Source organism: Apodemus sylvaticus, chromosome X (genome assembly GCF_947179515.1).
Source record: "Apodemus sylvaticus chromosome X, mApoSyl1.1, whole genome shotgun sequence".
Lineage (NCBI taxonomy): Eukaryota > Metazoa > Chordata > Mammalia > Rodentia > Muridae > Apodemus > Apodemus sylvaticus.
Genome location: NC_067495.1, coordinates 150,831,739 through 150,856,176, shown reverse-complemented (window position 1 = coordinate 150,856,176; position 24,438 = coordinate 150,831,739). Strand labels below are relative to the sequence as shown.

Sequence of the window (24,438 nt, the reverse complement as noted above, 5' to 3'; positions counted from 1 at the left end):
TCAGCATGTAGAAGAATGCAAATCAATCCATTCTTATCTCCTTGTACTAAGCTCAAGTCCAAGTGAATCAAGGACCTCCACATAAAACCAGACACACTGAAACTAATAGAAAAGAAACTGGGGAAGACCCTTGAGGACATGGGCACAGGGGAAAAGTTCCTGAACAGAACACCAATAGCTTATGCTCTAAGATCAAGAATTGACAAATGGGACCTCATAAAATTACATAGTTTCTGTAAGGCAAAGGACACTGTCAATGGGACAAAATTGCAACCAACAAATTAGGAAAAGATCTTCACCAACCTTACATCCCAACCGACGGTTAATATCCAATATATACAAAGAACTCAAGAAGGTAGACTCCAGAGAGCCAAATAACCCTATTAAAAATGGGGTACAGAGCTAAACAAAGAATTTTCACCTGTTGAACATTGAATGGCTGAGAAGTACCTTAAGAAATGTTCATCATCATTAGTGATTAGGGAAATGCAAATCAAAACAACCCTGAGATTTCACCTCACACCAGTCATAATGGCTAAGATTAAAAATTCAGGAGACAGCAGGTGTTGGCAAGGATGTGGAGAAAGAGGAACACTCCTCCACTGCTGGTGGGATTGCAAGCTGGTACAACCACTCTGGAAATCAGTCTGGGGGTTCCTCAGAAAACTGGGCAGGACATTTCTGTACGACCCTGTTATACCACTCCTGGGCATATACCCAGAGGATTCTCTGGCATGCAATAAGGACACATGCTCCACTATGTTCATAGCAGTCTTATTTCCAGCCAGAAGCTGGAAAGAACCCAGATGCCCCTCAATGGAGGAATGGATACAGAAAATGTGGTACATTTACACAATGGAATACTACTCAGCAATTAAAAACAATAAATTAATGAAATTTTTAGGCAAATGGTTGGAACTGGAAAATATTATCCTAAGTGAGGTAACCCAATCACAAAAGAATAGACATGGAATGCAGTCACTGATAAGTGGATATTAATTAGCCCAGAAGCTCTGAATACCCAAGACACAATCAACATATCAAATTATACCCAAGAAGAAGGAAGGAGAGAGCCCTGGTCCTGGAAAGGCTTGATGCAGCATTGTAGGGGATTACCAGGAGAGAGGGAGGGGGTGATTGGGGAATGGGTGGAGAGAAGAAGGCTTATGGCACTTATGGGAAGGGGGGGACTGGGAAAGGGGAAATCATTTGAAATGTAAACAAAGAATATAGAAAATAAAAAATCTAGTTGAGATTGATTTTTCAAGTATTAGCAATATTAGTTTTTAAAATGGTAACCACTTGTGTGAAGTGCAAAGAATATTTATGTATATAAACTACTGGACAAAAAAGAAATTTAATCATCAAAACTGAGATTTTCTTGTGAAGTCCATTTCATTTCTCCAATGCTGCCATTTCCAGGAGATTTTTGAGCATCTTCACAAAACCCATAACTTTCCAAGTGTTGAAGAGGATCACCACCTAAATAATACTCTTCTTGTCTTTTATGGCATCCAGTCCCAGCAGTCTTGAGTAAAAGGTCATTTCTTCAATTTAGTTTTCTTGTCCTTCTTTGATAATACAAATGCACCAACCACTGAGCAATAGAAGGCCATATAACGCACCAGGGGACATCTCAAAGGGCCACCAAGATGGTCTCTATGAGTAGGGCTGATTACTAATCTGCAAAGATAATTTCACCTGTGAAGCAGTTAGTGTTTCCACTTTATGAAGTCTCTGAAGGGCATTCTCTCCAGATCTTTCTCTCTGGAGCCCAGTCGAGCAGCCACGTGAAGGAAAACACCACACAAACTTAGTTCAGAAGCAATGGCAACTCAATTGCTGGGTGATTCTACTAAAATCCTGCCGTCTAATGAGTACAAGAGCGATCTGCTAGGTGAGACTGCCTATGGATCCTCAGTCTGAGCCCAGCATTCTCTGTCACCTCCACTTCCTACTTGCGCACCCTTGGTTCCTTTGCTCAAATGTGGCTTTCTCTGTCCTACTCTCCCTCTCCTGACCCTGGAGAAGCCCTCGCTCTCTCTGCCTCTCTTCTCACAGTGAGGTGCTCCACTGCTACTGCTGCCATCTTCCCCTCCTGCTTCACTTCAGCATTTCCTTTGACTGATACCATCTGCATTTCTCCAATGCTGCCATTTCCAGGAGATTTTTGAGCATCTTCACAAAACCCATAACTTTCCAAGTGTTGAGGAGGATCACCACCTAAATAATACTCTTCTTGTCCAAGTTGCTCCATAGTATCACAGTATCTGTTCACTATCTGGATCTTTTGTCAAATGATGTATTCTTGAAGCATCTTTATTTGCATCTTGGTGAACACAGACAACAGTGTTTCCTGTACGCTGTGAGCTCTGATCTCCAAGCTTTTCATCTTCAGTGCTTCTGGTACTTGAGGAAGAATCATTTTGAACGTCACTCTGTATATCCTGAGCAAAGCTATCTTTATAGCTGTTTGTAACAATGATTTCCAAATTCTTATCTGTTGGTTTCTTCATCATTTTCTTATCATCACGGCCATTAAGTTCTGTTCCTTTTAACTCTTCTTGGGCTTCTCCTTCCTCAGACTCAGCTCCACTATCTCTGCTCTCCTCTTTACCATTAATAGCTTTGGAATTTGAAGAGATCAGAACATTACCAAGATCTTTCTCTCTGGAGCCCAGTTGAGCAGTCGCGTGAAGGAAAACACCACACAAACTTAGTTCAGAAGCAATGGCAACTCAATTGCTGGGTGAATCTACTAAAATCCTAATCTTGTAAGCCAATTAAATCTAAATCCTCCAGGAGACATTAGTAGCTACATCTTGTCTTCTCTCTATCTCCATCCATAAGCCAGCTTTCTGTATTTTTAAATAGTTTGTTTTTACTTTATGTGCATTGATATATATGCATGTGTGTGTGTGTGTGAAGGTATCAGATCTAGAGTTACAGGCAATATTGAGCTGCCATGTGGATGCTGGGAATTGAACCTATGTTCTCTGTAAGAGCATCAACTGCTCTTAACTGGTGAGACAGCTCTCAAGCCCCGAACTTTCTGTAGTTTGATTAGAATTATACTGCATTTGTTGATGAACTTGGAAATTAACATCTTGACAGTACTGATTTATTTGTAAATCAATACTTTTAATGAAAATGGTATGTTTCTCCACGTACTTAATTAAAAAATTTATTTTGTGCCTTTTTAATATATGTATGTATCTGTGTATGTGTACATGTGAGTGTAAGTGCCTGTGGAATCCAGAAGAGGTCATCAGATCCATGGAGCTTTATCACAGGTAGTTATTAACTATGCAACTTGGTGCTGGAAATCAAACTCTGAAAGAGCAGCATGTTCTCTTAACCACTGAGCCATAATTCCAGGGCCCATTTAATGTATTGTATGGTGTATGTCTGTGAATGTGGAGGCTAGAAGTTAGTGTTGAATGTTTTTTTCTACTGCTCTCTACCTTATTTTTAAAACAGGATCTCTCACTGAATCTGAAGTTCATCAGTAAGCTAGACTATCTGGCCAGTGAGTTCCAGGGATTCTCCTGTCTATATTGCCATAATTGGAGTTACAAATGTGGGTTGCTGTAACAGCTTTTATGTGGATTATGGGCATTCAAATTCAAATTCTAATGCTTGCAAAATAAGTACTTTACCAACTGACCATCTCTATACCCCCTCCATTTATTTATTTAGTTTATTTATTTCACCAGAAATTTTCAACTTTGTACATATATTGTTAGGTTTATATCTAAGTGATATATTTCATTTAAGGGGGTACTAGTGTAAATTATATTGCCTTTTTTACTTCAAATTCCACTTGTTCATTGCTACTGTATAGGAAACTTGTATTAACTTTATTTCCTAAAACCTTGCAAAGATAACTTATTATTTCAGGAAAAAATGTTGAATTTTTAAAAGATTTCTTTGTAATAATGTCATCTGTGGATTTTTGTTTTTGTGAGATAAAGTCTTAAGTTGCCCAGACAAGCCTCAAACTTACTATGTACCCTATATTAGACTTGGTTCTCCTGCCTAAGCCTCCCAACTGCTAAAATTACAGACATGCGCCACCATTCCTAGCAACAAAGACAAGTTTAATTTCCTCCTTCCCACTTTGTATATTCTTCCATTTCTTGTCATATTGTATTTATTATTACTTATAGCACAATGTTAAAAACAGTGCAAAGAAAATCCTTGAATTTTTCATGATTTTTTTAGGAGGAATGTTTTGAATTTCTTACCATTTAAGTATGGTGTTAGCCATAGATTTCTTTGTAGATTTTCCATTCCTTCTCTTCACCCCTCTCTCCTTCCTCCTTCTCCCCCTCCCTCTCCCTCCCTGCCCACTCCCTACCTCACTATCTTCCTTCCTTAGTGCTGGAGTCTCAACTCATGGACTTGATGTAGCTACATTACCTGCCCTGTAGCTTTATTTATCAAGGTGAGGAAGTTCCCAGTATTCCTATTTTACTGAGAGTTTTTTTTAGAGAGGGGGAGAAAGAGGGGGGAGGGAGGGAGGGAGGGAGGGAGGGAGGGAGGGAGGGAGAGAGAGAGAGAGAGAGAGAGAGAGAGAGAGAGAGAGAGAGGCAGAGACAGACAGAGACAGAGACAGACAGAGAGAGTGAGTGGTGTTTGGTTATGTTCACATGAGTGCTGGTGCTTATAGAGGTCAGAGGTATTGGATCTCTTTGGAACTGTAGTTACAGGTACTTATGAGCTGCCTGATGTGGGTGTTGGGGACTGAATTCAGGTGCTTTACAAGAGCAAAACATGCTCTTAACCACTTTCCTATCTTTCCAGCAGACATCCTTTAAAGGATTTCCTCCTTTAAATCATAAATGGGTATTAGATTTTGTTAATTTTTTCTGCATTTGTAGATATGATCATGTAATTTTGTTTCCATTTTTGAGTATCACAAAAAAGTTTATTTTGCAAAAAGTATCATATGAAAATGCAAACCCAATTTTACTCAAGAGTTAAATAGGCTTTTAGGGGAGAGACATGAACTTCTCTGCTGAATACCCATTGTTTAGACTCTTCCCAAGGCTTCTAACATGGTGATGCTGGTTCCTCATATCACCGGTGTTATTCTACTGCCCACTAGTTGCTATCATTCACAACATTCATAAGGAGATCAAAGCCCCACAATATTCCTAGGACTTAATGTGGAATATGGTAATTAATTTTCAAATGCTGAACCAAGACTTCCATAACTATTATAAATCCTACTTGATCATGTTATCTAATTACTTTAACATCATAAAATTGAATTTATTAATATTTTTAGAACATTTGCATTTATATTCATTAAATATGTTGGTCTACAGTTTCCCTAAAATACTTCTGCTTTTTTTTTAGAGTAATTCTAGCCTTATTGACTGAGTTAAGTATTCAATATGCCTTATGGACATTTCTTCTTTCAGTTTAACAACTATTCTAAATTTTGTCTTATTTTCACATCCATATAACAAGTTCCCAACTCTAGATAGCTCAAATACTCTGTCTTCTCATGCCTATATCCAAGTCTTTAATGATTGTTGCAGAAAGATCAGTCAGTGACTTATGGTAGCAGAGCTCAACTGGGCCCATAATGCTGCCCACAATGCTGCTAAACTTGGTTTGTTTTTTTTTTTTCTCACCTCAATGGATATTTCAAACACTTTCTCCTGAGACCCACAGGTCTATCTCCACTATCTCCAAACTCAGAAGATTCTTTTAATAAATTTAGCAAACATTTATTAATTACTTGCTGTATCTCCTTCTCATTTATGAAGAGAATCAAAACCATCAGAAAACTTTAATTTGTTTAGAATCTGAACTGATTTTTCCATCTCTTGGGGAATGAGTTCTGACTTCCAGCTACATTTAATAGCAAGCTTTTTGCATGGAAATTATATATTATTCTTCCCTGTTTCTCTGGAGCTATAGGCACAGGCCCTGGGAGGATAGGGGCTTGGACTTTAGTTTAAATGGATATTGTCATACAGCACTCACCACTCAAGCCTCTATCTTTTAGGTGATGTACAAAGCCAGTCCTTAAGACTCCGAAATAAGCGGCTAAGTTTAAATCTGGTATGTTTGGCTCTTGAATTCCTTTAAGTTTCAATTTGACCAGAAATAACCTGACCTATATGTGATGTTTCCTTTAAGTCCTCTGAGATTCAGCATTCTGAATCTCTGAGAACTCTTCCAGTAAACTCCTAAAGATTTGAATTGATTTGGGAACTATTGGATTTGATATTTTATAAGGACCCTTCAAAGCCAATGAATTAGACTTTTGCTTACTTTGAGTAGCTGTTAAAGCACCATATCATACTTGAAGGATACATTGTTACTTTCTCATTGCTGTGACAAAATTTCCGCCAGAAGCTGCAAAGAAAAGGGTTTATTTTACCTAATGGGTTAAAAGGGAGAACATGGCAGAGTTCATGGTAATGTGGGTTGCAGTTGGGACTTACCTGGATTTCTTTTTTTTCTCCTTTTTATTCAGTTCAGGATTCTAGCCAGGAGTTTGGTACCAACTACATTCAGAGTGGGACATCCCTTCTCAGTTAAACCTTTCTAGAAATGCCCTTTAAAGATATGTATTCAGTGAACTTGATAACCAGAATTAACTACTACAAAGAAAATCATTAATTTAAAACCTTTAGTGTTCTAGTTTCAGATCTCAGACATCACCTATTCTCAGAGGCAGAACTTTAATTAGACACTTGTCCAGTTTTCCCGAAGAAATTAAGAGTTCCTTTGGGGGTAATTTAGAACTGAAACTGTATTACAGCTGTATTACCTACTAGTATCAGTTTGCATTTATGGTCTATAATTCCCAACCTATACTCGTTCTGTCTTGCAGTCACATAAGTGTTCACCGATATATCTCACAGCTTCAACCAGTGCTGAAGACAGCTATGTGCCCATGAGCCCCAAAGGCACTACTTCTGAACTTAGAGCCCACTACAGCCAGGATGACTACATTCCAATGAGCTCAAGCATACTGCCTGAGTTACCTTCAGACTTGGAGCCACCGCCAGTGAACAGAAATCTCAAGCCCCAGAGAAAATGTAAGGCATTTGGCTAAGACTGCTATGTTGGGTCGAGGAGCAAGCTTACAATGATTAGGAAAAAAATAGATGGGAGAGAATTAAGAGATTTGGGGAATTTTTTAAAGATTTATTTATTTTATACATATGAGTACACTGTAGCTGTCTTCAGGCACACCAGAAGAGGGCATCAGAACCCATTACAGATGGTTATGAACCACTGTGTGGTTGCTGGGGATTGAACTCGGGAACTCTGGAAGAGCAAGCAGTCAGTGCTCTTTTTTTTTCTTTTCCTTTTTCAATTAAACATTTTTTATTAGATGTTTTCTTTATTTACATTTGAAATGTTATCCCCTTTCCTGGTTTCCCTTTGGAACACACCCTACCCCATCCCCTCCTCGCCCTGCTCACCAATCCACCCACTCCTGCTTCCCTGTCCTGGCATTTCCCTATTCTGGAGCATTGAACCTTCTCAGGACCACAGGCCTGGTAATACTATGTCCAATTTTCTGATGTACTGCCAAACTGATTTCCAGAGTGGTTGTACCAGCTTCCAATCCCACCAGCAGTGGAGGAGAGTTCCTCTTTCTCCACATCCTCACCAGCACCTGCTGTCCCCTGAGTTTTTGATCTTAGCCATTCTGACTGGTGTAAGGTGAAATCTCAGGGTTTTGATTTGCATTTCCCTGATGACTAAGGATGTTGAACATTTCTTTTTTTCTCTTTTTTCTTTGTTTACATTACAAATGATTTTCCCTTTCCCAGTTCTCCCCTCCCCATAAGTCCCATAAGCCCTCTTCCCTCCGCCCATTCCCCAATCAAACCCCTCCCACTTTTCTGTTTTGGTAACCCCCTACAATGCTGCATCAAGTCTTTCCAGGACCAGGGCCCTCTCCTTCCTTCTTCTTGGGAATCATTTGATATGTGAGTTGTGTCTTGGGTATTCACAGTTTCTGGGCTAATATCCACTTATCAGTGACTGCATTCCATGTGTGTGCTTTTGTGATTGGGTTACCTCACTTAGGATGATATTTTCCAGTTCCAATCATTTGCGTAAGAATTTCATGAATTCATTGTTTTTAATTGCTGAGTAGTATTCCATTGTGTAAATATACAACATTTTCTTTATCCATTCCTCCATTGAAGGACATCTGGGTTCTTTCCAGCTTCTGGCTATTATAAATAAGGCTGCTATGAACATAGTGGAGCATGTGTCCTTATTGCATGCTGGGGAATCTTCTGGGTATATGCCCGGGAGTGGTATAGCAGGGTCCTCCGGAAGTGTGGTGCCCAGTTTTCTGAGGAACCGCCAGACTGATTTCCAGAGTGGTTGTACCAACTTGCATTCCGACCAGCAGTGAAGGAGTGTTCCTCTTTCTCCACATCCTTGCCAACACCTCCTGTCTCCTGAGGTTTTAATCTTAGCCATTCTGACTGGTGTGAGGTGAAATCTCAGGGTTGTTTTGATTTGCATTTCCCTAATCACTAATGATGTTGAACATTTCTTAAGGTACTTCTCAGCCATTCAAAGTTCTTCAGGTGAAAATTCTTTGTTTAGCTCTGTACCCCATTTTTAATAGGGTTATTTGGTTTTCTGGAGTCTAACTTCTTGAGTTCTTTGTATATATTGGATATTAGCCCTCTGTCGGATGTAGGGTTGGTGAAGATCTTTTCCCAATTTGTTGGTTGCTGATTTGTCCTTTTGATGGTGTCCTTTGCCTTACAGAAACTTTGTAATTTTATGAGGTTCCATTTGTCAATTCTTGATCTTAGAGCATAAACCATTGGTGTTCTGTTCAGGAACTTTTCACCTGTGCTCATGTCCTCAAGGGTCTTCCCCAGTTTCTTTTCTATTAGTTTCAGTGTGTCTGAGTTTATGTAGAGGTACTTGATCTACTTGGACTTGACCTTTGTACAAGATGATAAAAATGGATCAATTCGCATTCTTCTGCATGCTGACCTCCAGTTGAACCAGCACCATTTGTTGATTATCTTTTTTCCACTGGACGGTTTTAATTCCTTTGTCAAAGATCAAATGACCATAGGTGTGTGGGTTCATTTCTGGGTCAATTCTATTCCATTGATCTACCTGCCTGTCACTGTACCATACCATGTAGTTTTTTTAATCACTATTCCTCTGTAATATAGCTTGAGGTCAGGGATGGTGATTCTGCCAGAAGTTCTTTTACTGTTGTGAATAGTTTTCACTATCCTGGGTTTTTTGTTATTCCAGATGAATTTGAGAATTGCTCTTTCTAACTGTATGAAAAATTGAGTTGGGATTTTGATGGGGATTGCATTGAATCTGTAGATTGCTTTTGGCAAGATGGAAATTTTTACTATATTAATCCTGTCACTTCATGAGCATGGGTGATCTTTCTATCTTCTGAGCTGTCTTCTTCAATTTCTTTCTTCAGGGATTGGAAGTTCTTGTCATACAGATCTTTCGCTTGTTTAGGTACAGTCACACTAACTAAAGTAGAGGTATTTTATATTATTTGTGACTATTGTGAAGGGAGTTTTTCCCTCTAATTACTTTCTCAGCCTGTTTATTCTTTGAGTAGAGGAAGACCACTGATTTGTTTGAATCAATTTTATATACAGCCATTTTTGCTGAAGTTGTTTATCAGGTTTAGGAGTTCTCTAGTGGAATTTTGCGGGACCACTTAAGTATACTATCATATCATCTGCAAATAATATTTTGATTTCATCCTTTCCAATTTGTATCACTTTGACCTCTTTTAGTTGTCTGATTGCTCTGGCTAGGAATTCGAGTACTATATTGAATGTGTATGGAGAGAGTGGATAGCCTTGTCTAGTCCCTGATTTTAGTGGGATTGCTTCAAGTTTCTCTCCATTTAGTTTGATGTTGGCTACTGGTTTGCTGTATATTGCTTTTACTATGTTTAGGTATGGGCCTTGAATTCCTGTTCTTTCCAAGACTTTAAGCATGAAAGGATGCTGAATTTTGTCAAGTGCTTTTTCAGCATCTAATGAAATGACCATGTGGTTTTTTTCTTTGAGTTTGTTTATGTAGTGGATTGCATTGATGGATTTCCGTATATTGAACCATCCCTGCATCCCTGGGATAAAGCCTACTTGATCATGGTGGATGATCGTTTTGATGTGTTCTTGGATTCGGTTGGCAAGAATTTTACTGAGTATTTTTGCATAAATATTCATAAGGGAAATTGGTCTGAAGTTCTCCTTTGTAGGGTCTTTGTGTGGTTTAAGTATCAGAGTAACTGTGGCTCATAGTACAAATTGGGTAGGGTTCCCTCTGTTTCTATTTTGTAGAATAGTTTGGAGAGTATTGGTATCAGGTCTTCTTTGAAGGTCTGATAGAATTCTGCTCTAAAGCCATCTGGTTCTGGACTGTTTTTTGTTGAGGGACTATTGATGACTGCTTCTATTTCATTAGGGGTTATGGGGCTGTTTAGATCATTTATGTGATCCTGATTTCACTTTGGTACCTGGTATATGTCTAGGAAATTGTTCATTTCATCCAGATTTTCCAGTTGTGTTGAATAAAGGCTTTTATAGTAATATCTGATGATTTTTTTGAATTTCCTCAGTTTCTGTTGTTATATTCCCCCTGTCATTTCTGATTTTGTTAATTTGGATACTGTCTCTGTGCCCCCTGGTTAGTCTGGGTAAGGGTTTATCTATCTTGTTGATTTTCTCAAAGAACCAGCTCCTGGTTTTGTTTATTCTTTGTATAGTTTTTTTTTGTTTGTTTGTTTCTACTTGGTTGATTTCAGCCCTGAGTTTGATTATTTCCTGCTGTCTACTCCTCTTGTATGTATTTGCTTCCTTTTGTTCTAGAGCTTTCAGACATGCTGTCAAGCTGCTAGTGTATGCTCTCTACAGTTTCTTTTTGGAGGCACTCAGAGCTATGAGTTTTCCTCTTAGTACTGCTTTCATTGTGTCCCATAAGTTTGGTATGTTGTGGTTTCATTTTCCTTAAATCCTAAAAAGTTTTTAATTTCTTTTTTTATTTGTTCCTTGACCAAGTTATCATTGAGTAGAGTATTGTTCAGCTTCCATGTGCATGTGGACTTTCTATTGTCTTTGATTATATTGAATATCAGCCTTAATCTGTGATGATCTTATAGGATGCATGGGATTATTTCAATCTTCTTGTATCTGTTGAGACCTGTTTTATGACTGATTATATGGTCACTTTTGGAGAAGGTGCTATGAGGTGCTGAGAAGATGGCATATTCTTTTGTTTTAGGATAAAATGTTCTATAGATATCTGTTAAATCCATTTTTTTCGTAGCTTCTGTTAGTTTCACTCTTTCTCTGTTTAGTTTGTGTTTCCCTCATCTGTCCATTGATGAGAGTGGGGTATTGAAGTCACCCACTACTATTGTCCGAGGTGCAATGTGTGCTTTTAGCTTCAGTAAAGTTTCTTTTATGAATGTGGGTGCCCTTGCATTTGGAGCATAGATGTTCAGAATTGAGAGTTTTCCTTGGCAGATTTTTCCTTTGATGAATATGAAGTGCCCTTCCTTATCTTTTAAAAAACATCTTTAGGTTGAAAGTCAATTTTATTTGATATTAGAATGGCTACTCCAGCTTGTTTCTTGGGATCATTTGCTTGGAAAATTGTTTTCCAGCCTTTTACTTTAAGGTACTGTCTGTCTCTGTCACTGAGGTGGGTTTCTTGTATGCAGCAAAATGTTAGATTCTGTTCATGTATCCAGTCTGTTAGCCTATGTCTTTTTATTGGAGTATTGAGTCCATTGATATAAAGAGATATTAAGGAAAAGTGATTGTTGGTTCCTGGTATTATTGTTGTTAAATGTGGAGTTATGTTTATGTGGCTGTCTTCTTATTGGTTTGTTAATGGAAGATTACTTTCTTGCTTTTTCTAGGGTGTAGTTTCTCTCCTTGTGATGGGGTTTTCCATTTATTATCTTTTAAAGGGCTGTATTTGTGGAAAGATATTGTGTAAATTTGGTTTTGTCATGGACTATCTTGTTTTCTCCGTTTATGGTAATTGAGAGTTTTGCTGGGTATAGTAGCCTGGGCTGGCATTGGTGTTCTCTTAGGGCATGCATGACATCTGCTCAGGATCTTCTAGCTTTCATAGTCTCTGGTGAGAAATCTGGTATAATTTTGATAGGTCTGCCTTTATATGTCACTTGACTTTTCCCCTTACTGCTTTTAATATTCTTTCTTTGTTCAGTGCTTTTGGTGTTTTGATTATTATGTGATGGGAGTAATTTCTTTTCTTGTGCAGTCTGTTTGGAGTTCTGTAGGCTTCTTGTATGCTCATGGGCATCTCTTTCTTTAGGTTAGGGAAGTTTCCTTTTATAATTTTGTTGAACATATTTACTGGCCCTTTAAGTTGGGAGTCTTTGCTCTCTTCAATACCTATAGTCCTTAGGTTTGGTCTTCTTATTGTGTCCTGGATTTCCTGGATGTTTTGGGTCAGGAGCTTTTTGCCTTTTGCATTTTCTTTGACTGTTGTGTCAATGTTTTCTATGGTATCTTCTGCACCTGAGATTCTCTCTTCTATCTCTTGTATTCTGAGGTTGATGCTTGCATCTGTGACTCCTGATTTCTTTCCTATGTTTTCTATCCCCAATGTTGTTTCCTTTTGTGATTTTTTTATTGTTTCAACTTCTATTTTTAGATCCTGCATGGTTTTCTTCAGTTCCTCCCCATGTTTGGATGTGTTTTCCTGTAATTCATTACGGTCTTCTAGCTGTTTACCTGTGTCCTGTATTTCTTTAAGCATGTTATTTATGTCCTTCTTAAAGTCCTCTGTCATCATCATGAGATATGATTTTAAATCCAAATCTTGCTTTCTGGTGGGTAGTGGTATCCAGGACTCACTGTGGTGGGGAGAAATAGGTTCTGATGATGTCAAGTAACCTTGGTTTCTGTTGGTAGGGTTCTTGCACTTGCCTTTCACTATCTGGTTATCTCTGGTGTTAGTTGGTCTTGCTGTCTCTGGCTGGAATTTGTTCCTCTTGTGGGCCTATAAGCCTGTGACCATGCTCCTGGGAGACCAACTCTCTTCTCTGTGAGCAGATGGCTGTGGAGCCACTTGGCTCCTGAGTGCAGATGGCATCTGTAAGGTTCCTGTCTTAGCTGCTTCACTTATCCTATGCCCTGTGGGTTCCTAGCCATTCCCCTCTGGACAGATATTGGTGAGAAAGTGGAGATCTTACCTCTGCACTCAGAACTGAAAGTGCTGCTGGGAGATCACTTTATCCTGGTGGACTGTGCACAGAAGACTGTGGAGCTGCCTGGCTTCCTGGTGCAAATGGTGAATGGAAGGCTCCTGTCCCAGCTGCTCCACTAATTGTATGCCCTGTGTGCTCCAACCTATTCTCCTCCAGACTGCAGTCAGTGCTCTTACCCACTGAGTATGTACTGGTGTGTTAGGAAGGAGATGGTGAAGCCTGAAGACAGATGATTGGTATCATGCTACTAGGAGAGCCTTTCTCACTAGGGACTTCATTCATGTATTTCACTCTCCCCAGTCCAGACAGTTGCCTAGGTTCATGATACCTGAGAAAACACCTGGGCAGCAGGAAGGTCTTTGTCAGTATGTCTTTCTGCTTATGTACTTTAGTGGAGGAAATAGATTTAAAAGCAGGCAAATAGGCCACTGAGACAAATACTTAGTATAGAGGCTGCTGCCTTGACCAAGCCAAAAGGAAACTGCCATTTGGGATCATAGCCTAGACTTTGGTCAAATAATCACAGATATTGTTTCATCATAAACCCCAGGAAGAGTGCATGGATGGTAAACAAACAAAAGCATGAGGCCTGTGATGAGGCATCTGACACAGTCTGGATGCCAGAGGCCACCCAAAGCAGGGGATATTGAACTGAGATGTGAAGATAAGTAACTGGGCAATAACATGAGGGAGAATATTTTAGGTGGGAGGACCAGTAGGTGGAGACATGGAGACTAGAACCTGCTGATCACGTCTGCCTCTCAAACATGTAGAGTGTCTGGAATACATTGATCTTCCCAAGGCTGCAAATTTTTGTGTATTTGGTTAATATTGTGTTTCCAACACTTGATTTATAACTGATAGAGTGAGACTCCAATAACTGTATATTGACTACATGTATGGTTTAATTGTTTTTTACTTCTAATGTGTCATAAGGCCACTTGTTCAATTAGTTGATCGTATCCCCAAGTGAAATGTTGAAATTCTCACTCATCACCAGTAATTCCCGTTAGTAAATTTGAATTTGACATGTAAAGAAAGTGGATTGTGAAAGCTTTTACAATCTTTAGATTCTTTATGGGGGTGCATAGTACATTGACTTGTTGGTAAGTGCTTTGGATATTATTGATGAACAATAAATGCTCTCTAATTTTTCTATAATAACCAATATTGTATGAAACTTCCATTTCTATTTTTTATTGAATATATTCTTCATATACATTTCAAATGTTATACCCCTTCCCAGTTTCCCCCTCCCTGAAAACCCCCAACCCATCCTCCTACCCCCTTCCTCCAAGAATATGCTCCTCCACCAACCCCATTCTCATGACCCCCACTCAATTTACCCATACTGGGGCCTCTATTGAGCCTTCACCTGACCAAGAACCTCTCCTCCCACTGATGCCCAACAAGGCCTTCCTCTGCCACTCTTTTGGCTAGAACCATGTGTACCCCTTGGTGGATGACTTAGTCACTGGGAGCCCTGGGACATCTGGTTGACTGACATCATCGTTCTTCCCATGGGGCTGTAAACTACAGTCCCCCAAGCTCCTCCATTTTGAACCCCGCGCTCAGTCCAATGGTTGGCTGCTAGCATCTGCCTCTGTATCTATAAGGCTCTGGCAGGCCACTTCAGAGACAACCACAACAGGCTTCTTTTGGTTCGCACTTCTTGTCATCCATAGTAGTTTTGGGGTTTGGTGACTGTTTATAGGATGAATCTCCAGGTAGGGCAGTCTCTGGATAGCCTTTACTTCAGTCTCTGCTCCACACTTTGTCTTTTTTATTGCTCCTGTGAGTATTTTGTTCCCTTCCTCAGAGGAACCAAAGCATCCCCACTTTGGTCTTCCTTCTTTAGCTTCCTGTTGTCTGTGAATTGTAACATGTTTATTTTGAGCTTTTGGGCTAACATCCACTTATCAGTGAGTGCATACCATGTGTGTTCTTTTGTGATTGGGTTACTTCACACAGGATGACACTTTCTAGTTCCATGACACATGCTCCACTATGTTCATAGCAGCCTTATTTGTAATAGCCAGAAGCTGGAAAGACCCCAGATGTCCTTCAACAGAGGAATGGATACAGAAACTGTGGTACATTTACATAATGGAGTACTATTCAGCTATTAAAAACAATGAATTCATGAAATTCTTAGATTCTCTGTTTAAAGTGCTATCCATACTGAATACTGTGCACTGTTTTTTTTGTTTGTTGGTTTTTTTTTTTGTTTTTTTTTTGTTTGTTTGTTTGTTTGTTTGTTTTGTTTTTTGTTTTTTTTTTTTTTTGTTTTTTTTTAGCACGGCCACCTTCTTTGGACCTGAGAAACCTTTCCACCATCCGAGAACACACATCTCTAACCAGGACTCACACTGTGCCTTGGTAAGCCTTAGACCTTAGGTCTCTTGTGGTTGAAGCTCATTTCATCTTGCTTAAGAGAGCCAAAGGAGGATTTGATCTTGTTATCAAGAGCCAGACTGAGTTTCTCTGGATTCTGAATTCCAGAAATAGCGCAGTGTTAGGAACTTCTTTCTCTTCCTGCTGTACCTGTTCCCTACAGAACTCTTTCCTTTGATGCATGATCTTGCTATGTATTAGTCAGGGTTACCTAAAGAAGCAGAACTAATAGAATGTGTACACACACACACACACACACAAAATGGGAGTTAGTCCAACCATGACTGCCTTCCAGTGAGAAGGCCAAGAATCCAGTAGTCATTCCATTCTATGATACTGGATATCTCAACAGTCCCAATCTGGTACTGGAGTCACAGGGAATTCCCAGAGGGATGTTGATCTTCAGTCTACATTGGAATCCCATGAAAGTAGGTTCTAACGCCAGTGAAGGAATGCCTCAGGAATAAGATAGATGAACTTGCTAGTGAGAGGGAAGGCAAGCAAGCAAAAAAGCAAAAGCTTTCGTCTTTCACATCTTTTTATGTGAGCTGTTGTCAGAAGGTGTTCTCTAGGTTTAGGGTGGGTCGTCCTACTTCAATGATCTAATAAAGAAAATGTCTCACAGGTGTGCCCAGATGCTTCCATTTTAGTTGATTCCAGATGTAGTCATGTTGGCAACAAAGATTATCACATACTCCAAGCCTGTTTTCATGCTTTAATTCCAACATCAATAAAGATAGGCTCTTTTTTTTTTATCAAATTCAGGTATTCAAGGGAGATAAAATTATGGAATTCTGTCAGATTGGAATCACTCATGGCACAGAGTGCACAGATAGCAGTACAAACTAGGGTTCCAGCTCAATTTAATGAATCATATCTGAAAAAAGAGTTTTCAGAGAAAGTGGGATTGTTGTTTATAAGCTGGATAGACAAACCTTCACATATCTGTGCCTGCTCTTCTTACCTTCTAGAAGCTTCATTTTCTGAATTTCAGGCTAGCCCAAGGGTTTCCTGGCACACAATAAATGCCACAGGACATGGAACCTTTTTTGATATAAGGACTGGTTTACCTGGAGCTCACTTTGTAGACTAGGAAGGCATTGAACTCACAGAAATCTGCCTGTTTCTTTGTACCAAGTTCTAGGATTAAATAAAGCTAAAAGCATATACCACCCTACTCATGTGGACACACTAAGTTTGTAAAGAATTCTGCAGAGAGCTTTATTTCCTGGCCAAACTGCAGAGACGCTTAGCCTGTTCTTCTGCCTTGGGAGGAAGACAGAGATTAATATACTGTCTCTTCTTGTCTTGTCAGATGATTGAGTATACTTTCTTATTTCTCCTGTCTAGTTCTGAAACAAAAAGACCCCAAGGAAGTGGGGAGGGGTTTTTGTTGTTTGGTTGATTGATTAGATTTTGCTTTGGAGTATTTTTTATTCTGACAGTTACCTTTAATACTTTGGGGAATTTTTGTTAATTTTTTGTTGATTGCTAAACAAATGCATTTGTCTGTGTTACAAGGAGGGCCTAGGAAAAAGCAACTAGGAAGCATTTGTTCCAGAGTGGGACAGGGCTGCTGGAAAGTGTCTTCTTTAAGAATTGCTTGGGTCAAAAGGAAGCTGTGTTTGGAAGGAATGGGCTCAAACCCCACAGGGATGTCTATTCCTGGCTATGCTTCAAAGCAGATGTTAGACATTGCATTGACCTTATCTGTATTCTTTGGTCTTAGCAATCAAACCAGCCTTCTCTCTCCACAAAGAAATCATATTAATTGTGCAAGATTTTTTGCCACTCCTTCTGAAAAAGAAGAAGAAGAAGAAGAAGAAGAAGAAGAAGAAGAAGAAGAAGAAGAAGAAGAAGAAGAAGAAGAAGAAGAAGAAGAAGAAAGCTACATTCAAATGGTAATCTTGGGTTTTTTTTGTGTGTGTGTTAGTGTGTGTGTTTGTGTGTGTGTGTGTGCGCGCGTGCGCGTGCGCGTTATTTTTTTCTCCAAATTTAATCTTGAGAGTTCATTATGACAATCGTACATTCCTCAAAAGTCTGTGTGCAGTCATAAAGCATGGCTGATTATAAAACCAGGTCATCAGTTTTTTTAGATTGGGAGAAAGCTAATTTCCTCCTTTCCTTTTCTTTTTTAATGTATATTTTAAGTGTATGCATATATGTCATGGTTGCACGTATGTATTATAATATGTATGTGTACATATTGGTGCATGTGCACAGGTGTATACACATGTGTGTAAGGGCCAAGGGTTGACATCAGAAGTGTTCCACCACCTCAATTCTCCTTCTCTCTATCTCAGTCTCTCTCTCTCTCTCTCTCTCTCTCTCTCTCCTCTCTCTCTCTCTCTCAAGTTAATTTTAGGATTGACTAGGCTATCTTGCTAGAGGCTTTCAGGGATTCATCTACCTTCTCCTCCCTAGCAAGTACCTGAATTAGATATATGTAATCATGCCTAGTTTTATGTGGGTTCTGGAGATCTGTACTCAAACCCTAATGTTTGAGTTCAAAGTGCTTTATCTACTGAGCCACTCCTCAGCAACCTTGAAGTTAGTTTTCTTTCTTACAGTATTCAGCTCCTTATACCAGTTGAAGTCTACAATATTTCAGGAGAACCCAGGACTAAAGGTTATGTTATAGAAAATAGAAATGGTAACCAATTATTTCAAAAAACCTGTGATGTTCTGTTTGATTCCAGTGGGTTTGTAATTAATTCTCTAAATGTCCAAAGTCCAAGCTGTGAAAATACATTTATTCAAGACTTTATTTTATAAAAACATCGACCTCTGAACTTTCTGAACATTCATCTTTTATGGTCTGGCAGTAGATTTGAGTGGTAGAGATGTAACATCTTTGTGCTTTGATAAGACATTACAGTTCAAAAGTGCTAATATTAGTGCAATTAGGGAACCCTTATCCAGAAATATGTCTATTCACAACACAGTAGCAGGGAGTTCAGTATGAACATTAGATTTTTTAAAGAGATCTTAGAAGAATGATGTTCAAGATACTGAAAATACACTCTTGAGAAGATAATCTTATTCTCATATGCATGAAGATACAAGTCAATTAAAACACATTGTATGCATTATGAAAATTTCAAAGAATATATTAAAATATTATATAAAAATAAAAGTCTAAAATGAATTATCTCTAGGAAAGCAACAACTGAATGCTTTATTTGTCTTATTTGATAAAAGTTATGTTATAATGCACTTAACCATATGCAGGTTGGAAATGGTTCATCCATAAATCTGTTGTGTTCTTCCCAATATTTCTTACACTTAATAATGGCCCATGGGAAATTTTTAGAAGAAAACTTTCCTATAAAAGATTCTGAACAGCTACCTGTGTTCTGTCTCTGGAGAGCAGAAACGGGAAGTGAACTTAAAATGTATGCAAGCAAGTGCAAAGTTATTTCAGGCACCAACAGTTTGCTTCTGATATTTGAGACAGTAAGACAACACAGTTAAATATTGATTGCTTGCTTAACTGTACATAGGTGGTTAATGATTGTGGATTACTGAACCACATGACACAGCACTTAAGGAATAGGCAACAATGGTTGATGGTAGATGTGAGTGAAGTATTATGTAAAAAAAGGTGAAGAGGTGTCTTACCTCATTTAGCTGTGTTTAACTCCAGGTAATTATATACTCTGAAATAACTGATTTATATTCTTTATTTTATTCCATGCAATGCCCTTATATGACAATCAGAACTAACATCATTTACATTGATTTTTTTCTGTAATCATATATGTTTTTTCTCCACTGAAGAGAAGTTGTGATCTAATTATTAAAAGTGAGGCATGCCAGCATTTAAGATCATTGGACAAGTTTGATTCCCATCACCGACATTGTGGCTCACAGCCATCTGAAACTCCACTTCCAGAGGATTTGATGCCCTCTTTTGTCCTCTGCTAGGTTCAGGCATACAAGTGATGCCCAGATATATATGGAGACAAGAATTTCATGTACATAAATAAAATTAAATTGTTAAAAAAGTGAAAATCTCACTGATAACTCACAATTTATCTGGTATGAAAGTTTACATTCCAAAATACCTTTGTAAGGTAACACCCACAAGCAACCTAATTATTGATGCACAAATCCTGAAAGTCAGGCTCCAATGTATGTTACTAGTCATCTACTTCCATATATTGACATAACATACACAAACTTATGGGACATAATGAAAACAGTGCTAAGAGGAAAACTCACAGCTCTGAGTGCCTCCAAAAAGAAGCTGGAGAGAGCATACACTAGCAGCTTAACAGCACATATGAGACAAGATCCTTCTAGTTTCCATCTGGTCTGTGCCAGGAGCTGACCCTGTACCACAGTGCTCCATAGAAAGCTGGTCTCCCAGGAGTGTGGATGTGCCTGTGAACACAGGTAAGACCACAACTCCTGCTCTGAGAGACCCACCCAGAGACCTCAGGACACAGGATCCAAGGAGAAGCCTGGGACAGGATCCTTTTGGTTTCCATTTGGTCTGCACTGAGAGCTGATCCTGTGCCCAGAGCTAATACTGTGCCACAGCAATCCATAAGCAAATACATTCAGGAGAGAGCTAGTCTTCCAGGAGTGCCAAAACACCTGTGAGCACATGGAAGACCACCACTTCTGCTCAAATTTGTGGCCCAAGAGGGACCCTCCCAGAGCCATTAGGACATAGGAACCAAGGAACAGCTGGGAGCAGGATCCTACTAGTTTCAGTCTGTATCCAAGAGCTCTGTGCCAAAGATCTCCATACCAAAATTCCTCCAGGAGAGAACTGGTCTCCCAGGACTACTGACACACAGGCTTGCAGGAAGGATAAGCCACAGTCAGAGACAGCAAGACAAGCTAACACCAGAGATAGCCAGATGGTGAGAAGCAAGGGCAAGAACATAAGCAACAGAAACCAAGGCTACTTGGCATCATCAGAAACCAGTTCTCCTACCACAGTGAGCCCTGGATACCCCAACATACCAGAAAAGCAATTTTCTGATTTAAAAATTACATCTCATGATGATGATAGAGAACTTTAAGAAGGACGTAAATAACTTCCTTAAAGAAATACATGAGAACATAGGTAAGCAGGTAGAAGTCCTTAAAAAGGAAACACAAAAATCCCTTAAATAATTACAGGAAAACACAATCAAACAAGTGATGGAACTGAACAAAACCATCCAGGATCTAAAAATGGGAGTAGAAAAAATAAATCACAAAGGGAGGCTGCTGGGAGCCTGCCAACCCAGAGAAGGTAGTGGTGGAGGCACAGAGTAGGACTCTGGTGATGGCTTTAAAGTCTGAGGGTCACAGGGCTTTCTAGCTTTCTAACTTAACTGTACTGAAATGCTGATGATAACTTCTCAAAAGTCCTAAAAAATGTTCTTGCTTTTTCTGAGGGTGAAAGACTGCTGGCTTAGGTGATTAACACTTGTAGCATAACATCTGAGGATTAAGCAATGTGGCCTTTGTTATATCTCAGCAGGAACTGCTGGGCTCAAACTTTCTGCCTGCTAGTTGGAAGTTACAGGAAGATAGTTTATTACTAAGTTGTAAAAAGATTCCCATGAAAACTATCTAAGGGGAAAGGCAGAAAGATCCTAAGCAGGGGAAAGGGAAAATTCTTCTAAATGGGAAAAGAGAAAATGTTCTACTCTAAGTGGGGAAAGGCAAAAAGATTCTAGTCTAAGTGGGGAAGGGAAAAATTCTACTCTAAGAGGAAAAGGCAAAGAGAGGGAGAGGGAGAGGGAGAGGGAGATGGAGAGGTAGAGGGAGGGAGGGAGGGAGGGAGGGAGAGAGAGAGAGAGAGAGAGCTCTTTCTTCTTGTCTTCAGTATTTATACATCTTTCAGAATACATATTACAAAGTTCTTCACAAGTTCACACAAAACTTCAAATCATAAATTGAGATAGAAATTTACAACAGAGAATGTTTACATGCATATCCATTAGGAGTAATTAACTAGCTAAACTTCTATCACCTGTCTCTACTTTACAGGTTCACTCAAGGTTTAAAACCATTACTAAGTTATTAGGGAAATTTTGTACAGATAAACCCACTTAATATTTTATCTTCTGTCCTAGCACTTATAATAGATCATAAGTTCCCTTTTTATGACCTTTGGTTAATTGTTTTACAACCTCTTGGAATGTGCTCTGAGTAGGAGAAAGTCTGGTTATTATCTAAGAGCAGTTAACTGGTGACACTTGAGAGATTGGCAGAGTTCTCATTGTAGTTTTGGTTATCAGAAAATGACCTAATAGCAGTCTCATTATAAAAGGGTGTAATTTTTAGGAATTCTTATAGAATCATCATTAAAACTTAAGTCATCTATTTGTCTATCATTATAAGACAGTATGTCCTCGTGGATCTGCAGAGATCTGCTCCAAAGGGGTGTACTATTACTTATTGATTATTATATATGTTTAATAATAACAGGAAAAGCATATTAATAGCAGGAATCGTTCCTAAAATGAGTCCCTTACAGCCTTGCTTAATAAGTGCTCACCTGTTGCAATTATATAAATATCCGAAGCAGGCCTTTTCAAGATGATTACCTGCTAGTATGTTAGCTTGTCCCATTAAGGCTCCTGACAGGAGACAACCCTGGAGATAGAAAACCTAGGAAAGAAATCAGGAGTCATACATGCAAGCATCACCAATAGAATAAAAGAGACAGAAGAGAGAATCTTAGGTACAGAAGATACTATAGAAAACATTGACACAACAGTCAAAGAAAATGCAAAATGCAAAAAGCTCCTAACCTAAAATATCCAGGAAATCCAGGAAACAATGAGAAGACTATATCTAAAGATAATAGATATAGGAGAGAGCAAATATTCCCAAATCAAAGGGCCAGTCAATATCATCAACAAAATTATAGAAGAAAACTTTCCCAACCTAAAGAAAGAGAATCCCATAAACATACAAGAAGTCTACAGAACTCCAAATAGATTGGATCAGAAAAGAATTCCTCTGGTCACATAATAGTCAAAACACCAAATGCACAAAACAAAGAAAGAATACTAAAAGCAATAAGGGAGAAAGGTCAAATAACATATAAAGGCAGACCTATCAGAATTACACCAGAATTCCTACCAGAGACTATGAAAACTACAAGATCCTGTGCAGATGTCTTACAGACCCTAAGAGAACACAAATGCATGCACATGGCTACTATACCAAGCAAAACTCTCAATTACCATAGATGGAGAAACCAAGTTCCATGACAAAAACAAATTTACACAGCGTATTTCCACAAATCTAGAACTACAAGGGATAATAGATGGAAAACACCAACACAAGGAGGGAAAGTATACCCTAGAAAAAGCAAGAAAGTAATCTTCTTTCAACAAACCCAAAAGAAGATAGCCGCACTAGTAAAATTATACCTCTAATATCAAAAATAACAACAATCACTATTCCTTAATATCTCTTAACATAAATAGACTGAATTCCTCAATAAAAAGACAGACTAACAGACTGTATATGTAAACAGGACCCAGCATTTTGTTTCATACAGGAAATGCACCTCAGTGAAAAAGACAGACAATACATCAGGGTAAAGAGCTGGAAAACAATTTTCCAAGCAAATGGCCCTAAGAAACAAACTGGAGTAGCCATTTTAATATAGAATAAAATCAACTTTCAACCAAAAGTTATCAAAAAGAACAAGGAAAGACACCTCATATTCATCAAAGAAAAACTGTCCAAGAGGAATTCTCAGATCTGAACATCTATACTCCAAATGCAAGGTCACCCACATTCATAAAAGAAACTTTACTGAAGTTCAAAGCACACATTACACCTCACACAATAAAAGTGGGAGAATTCAACACCCCACTCTCATCAGTGGATAGATCAAGGAAACAGAAATGAAACAGAGACACTTTGAAACAAGCAGAAGTTATGGACCAAATGGTTTTAATAGATATCTATAGAACATTTCATCCTAAATCAAAAGAATATATCTTCTTCTCAGCACCTCATGGTATCTTCTCCAAAATTGACCATATAATTGGTCACAAAAACAAGCCTCAACAGATAGAATATTGAAATAATCCCATGCACCCTATTTGATCACTAAGGACTTAAGCTGGTCTTCAATAGCATCAAAAGAATCAGAAAACCCACATACACATGGAAGCTGAACTCAATGATAACATGGTCAAGCAAGAAATGAAGAAAAAACATTAAAGACCTTTTAGAATTTAATGAAAATGAAGGCACAACATATGCAAACTTATGTGACACAGTGAAAGCAGTGCTAAGAGTAAAACTCAGCTGAGTGCCTCCAAAAAGAAACTGGAGAAAGCATACACTGCCAACTTAACAGGATACCTGAAAGCTCTACAAGAAAATCAAGCAGAGTATTCCTGCCACCATTTGCACCAGGGAGCCAGGTGCACCAGGGAGCCAGGAGACTCCACAGCCTTCTGTGCACATCACACCAGATCTCCCAGCAGCATCTTCATTTCTGAGCACAGAGGTGAGATCTCCACCTCCTTTCTGGAGGGGACCAGCTAGGAGCACACAGGGCATAAGATCAGTGGAGCAGCTGGGACAGAAGTCTTCCTGCCACCATCTGCACCAGGGAGCCAGGAAACTCCACAGCCTTCTGTCCATAGCCTGCCAGGAGAGAGTGATCTCCCAGCAGTGCTTTCACTGAGCTCAGAGGAGTAAGGACACAGGTTCATAGGCCCACAGGAAGACCAAACTCCAGCCAGAGACAACAGTACCAACTAACACCAGAGATAACCAGATGGGGAAAGGCAAGCACAAGAACCCTACCAACAGAAACCAAG

General features: G+C 39.0%; 1 protein-coding gene and 1 pseudogene across 2 annotated transcripts in view; one reads left to right on the top strand and one right to left on the bottom strand.

The window, feature by feature from the left end:
- Gab3 (GRB2 associated binding protein 3) overlaps window positions 1–24,438 on the top strand; it is a 160,855-nt gene that overhangs the window by 119,180 nt on the left and 17,237 nt on the right. For both annotated transcript variants that reach the window (XM_052171179.1, XM_052171178.1), the window contains exons 5-8: window positions 6,023–6,078; window positions 6,857–7,064; window positions 15,541–15,622; window positions 17,367–17,538. In XM_052171179.1, the coding sequence (XP_052027139.1) occupies window positions 6,023–6,078; window positions 6,857–7,064; window positions 15,541–15,622; window positions 17,367–17,538 (518 nt within the window). The remainder of the gene's footprint in view (window positions 1–6,022; window positions 6,079–6,856; window positions 7,065–15,540; window positions 15,623–17,366; window positions 17,539–24,438) is intronic.
- LOC127675447 (acyl-CoA-binding domain-containing protein 5-like) lies at window positions 1,550–3,670 on the bottom strand (annotated as a pseudogene).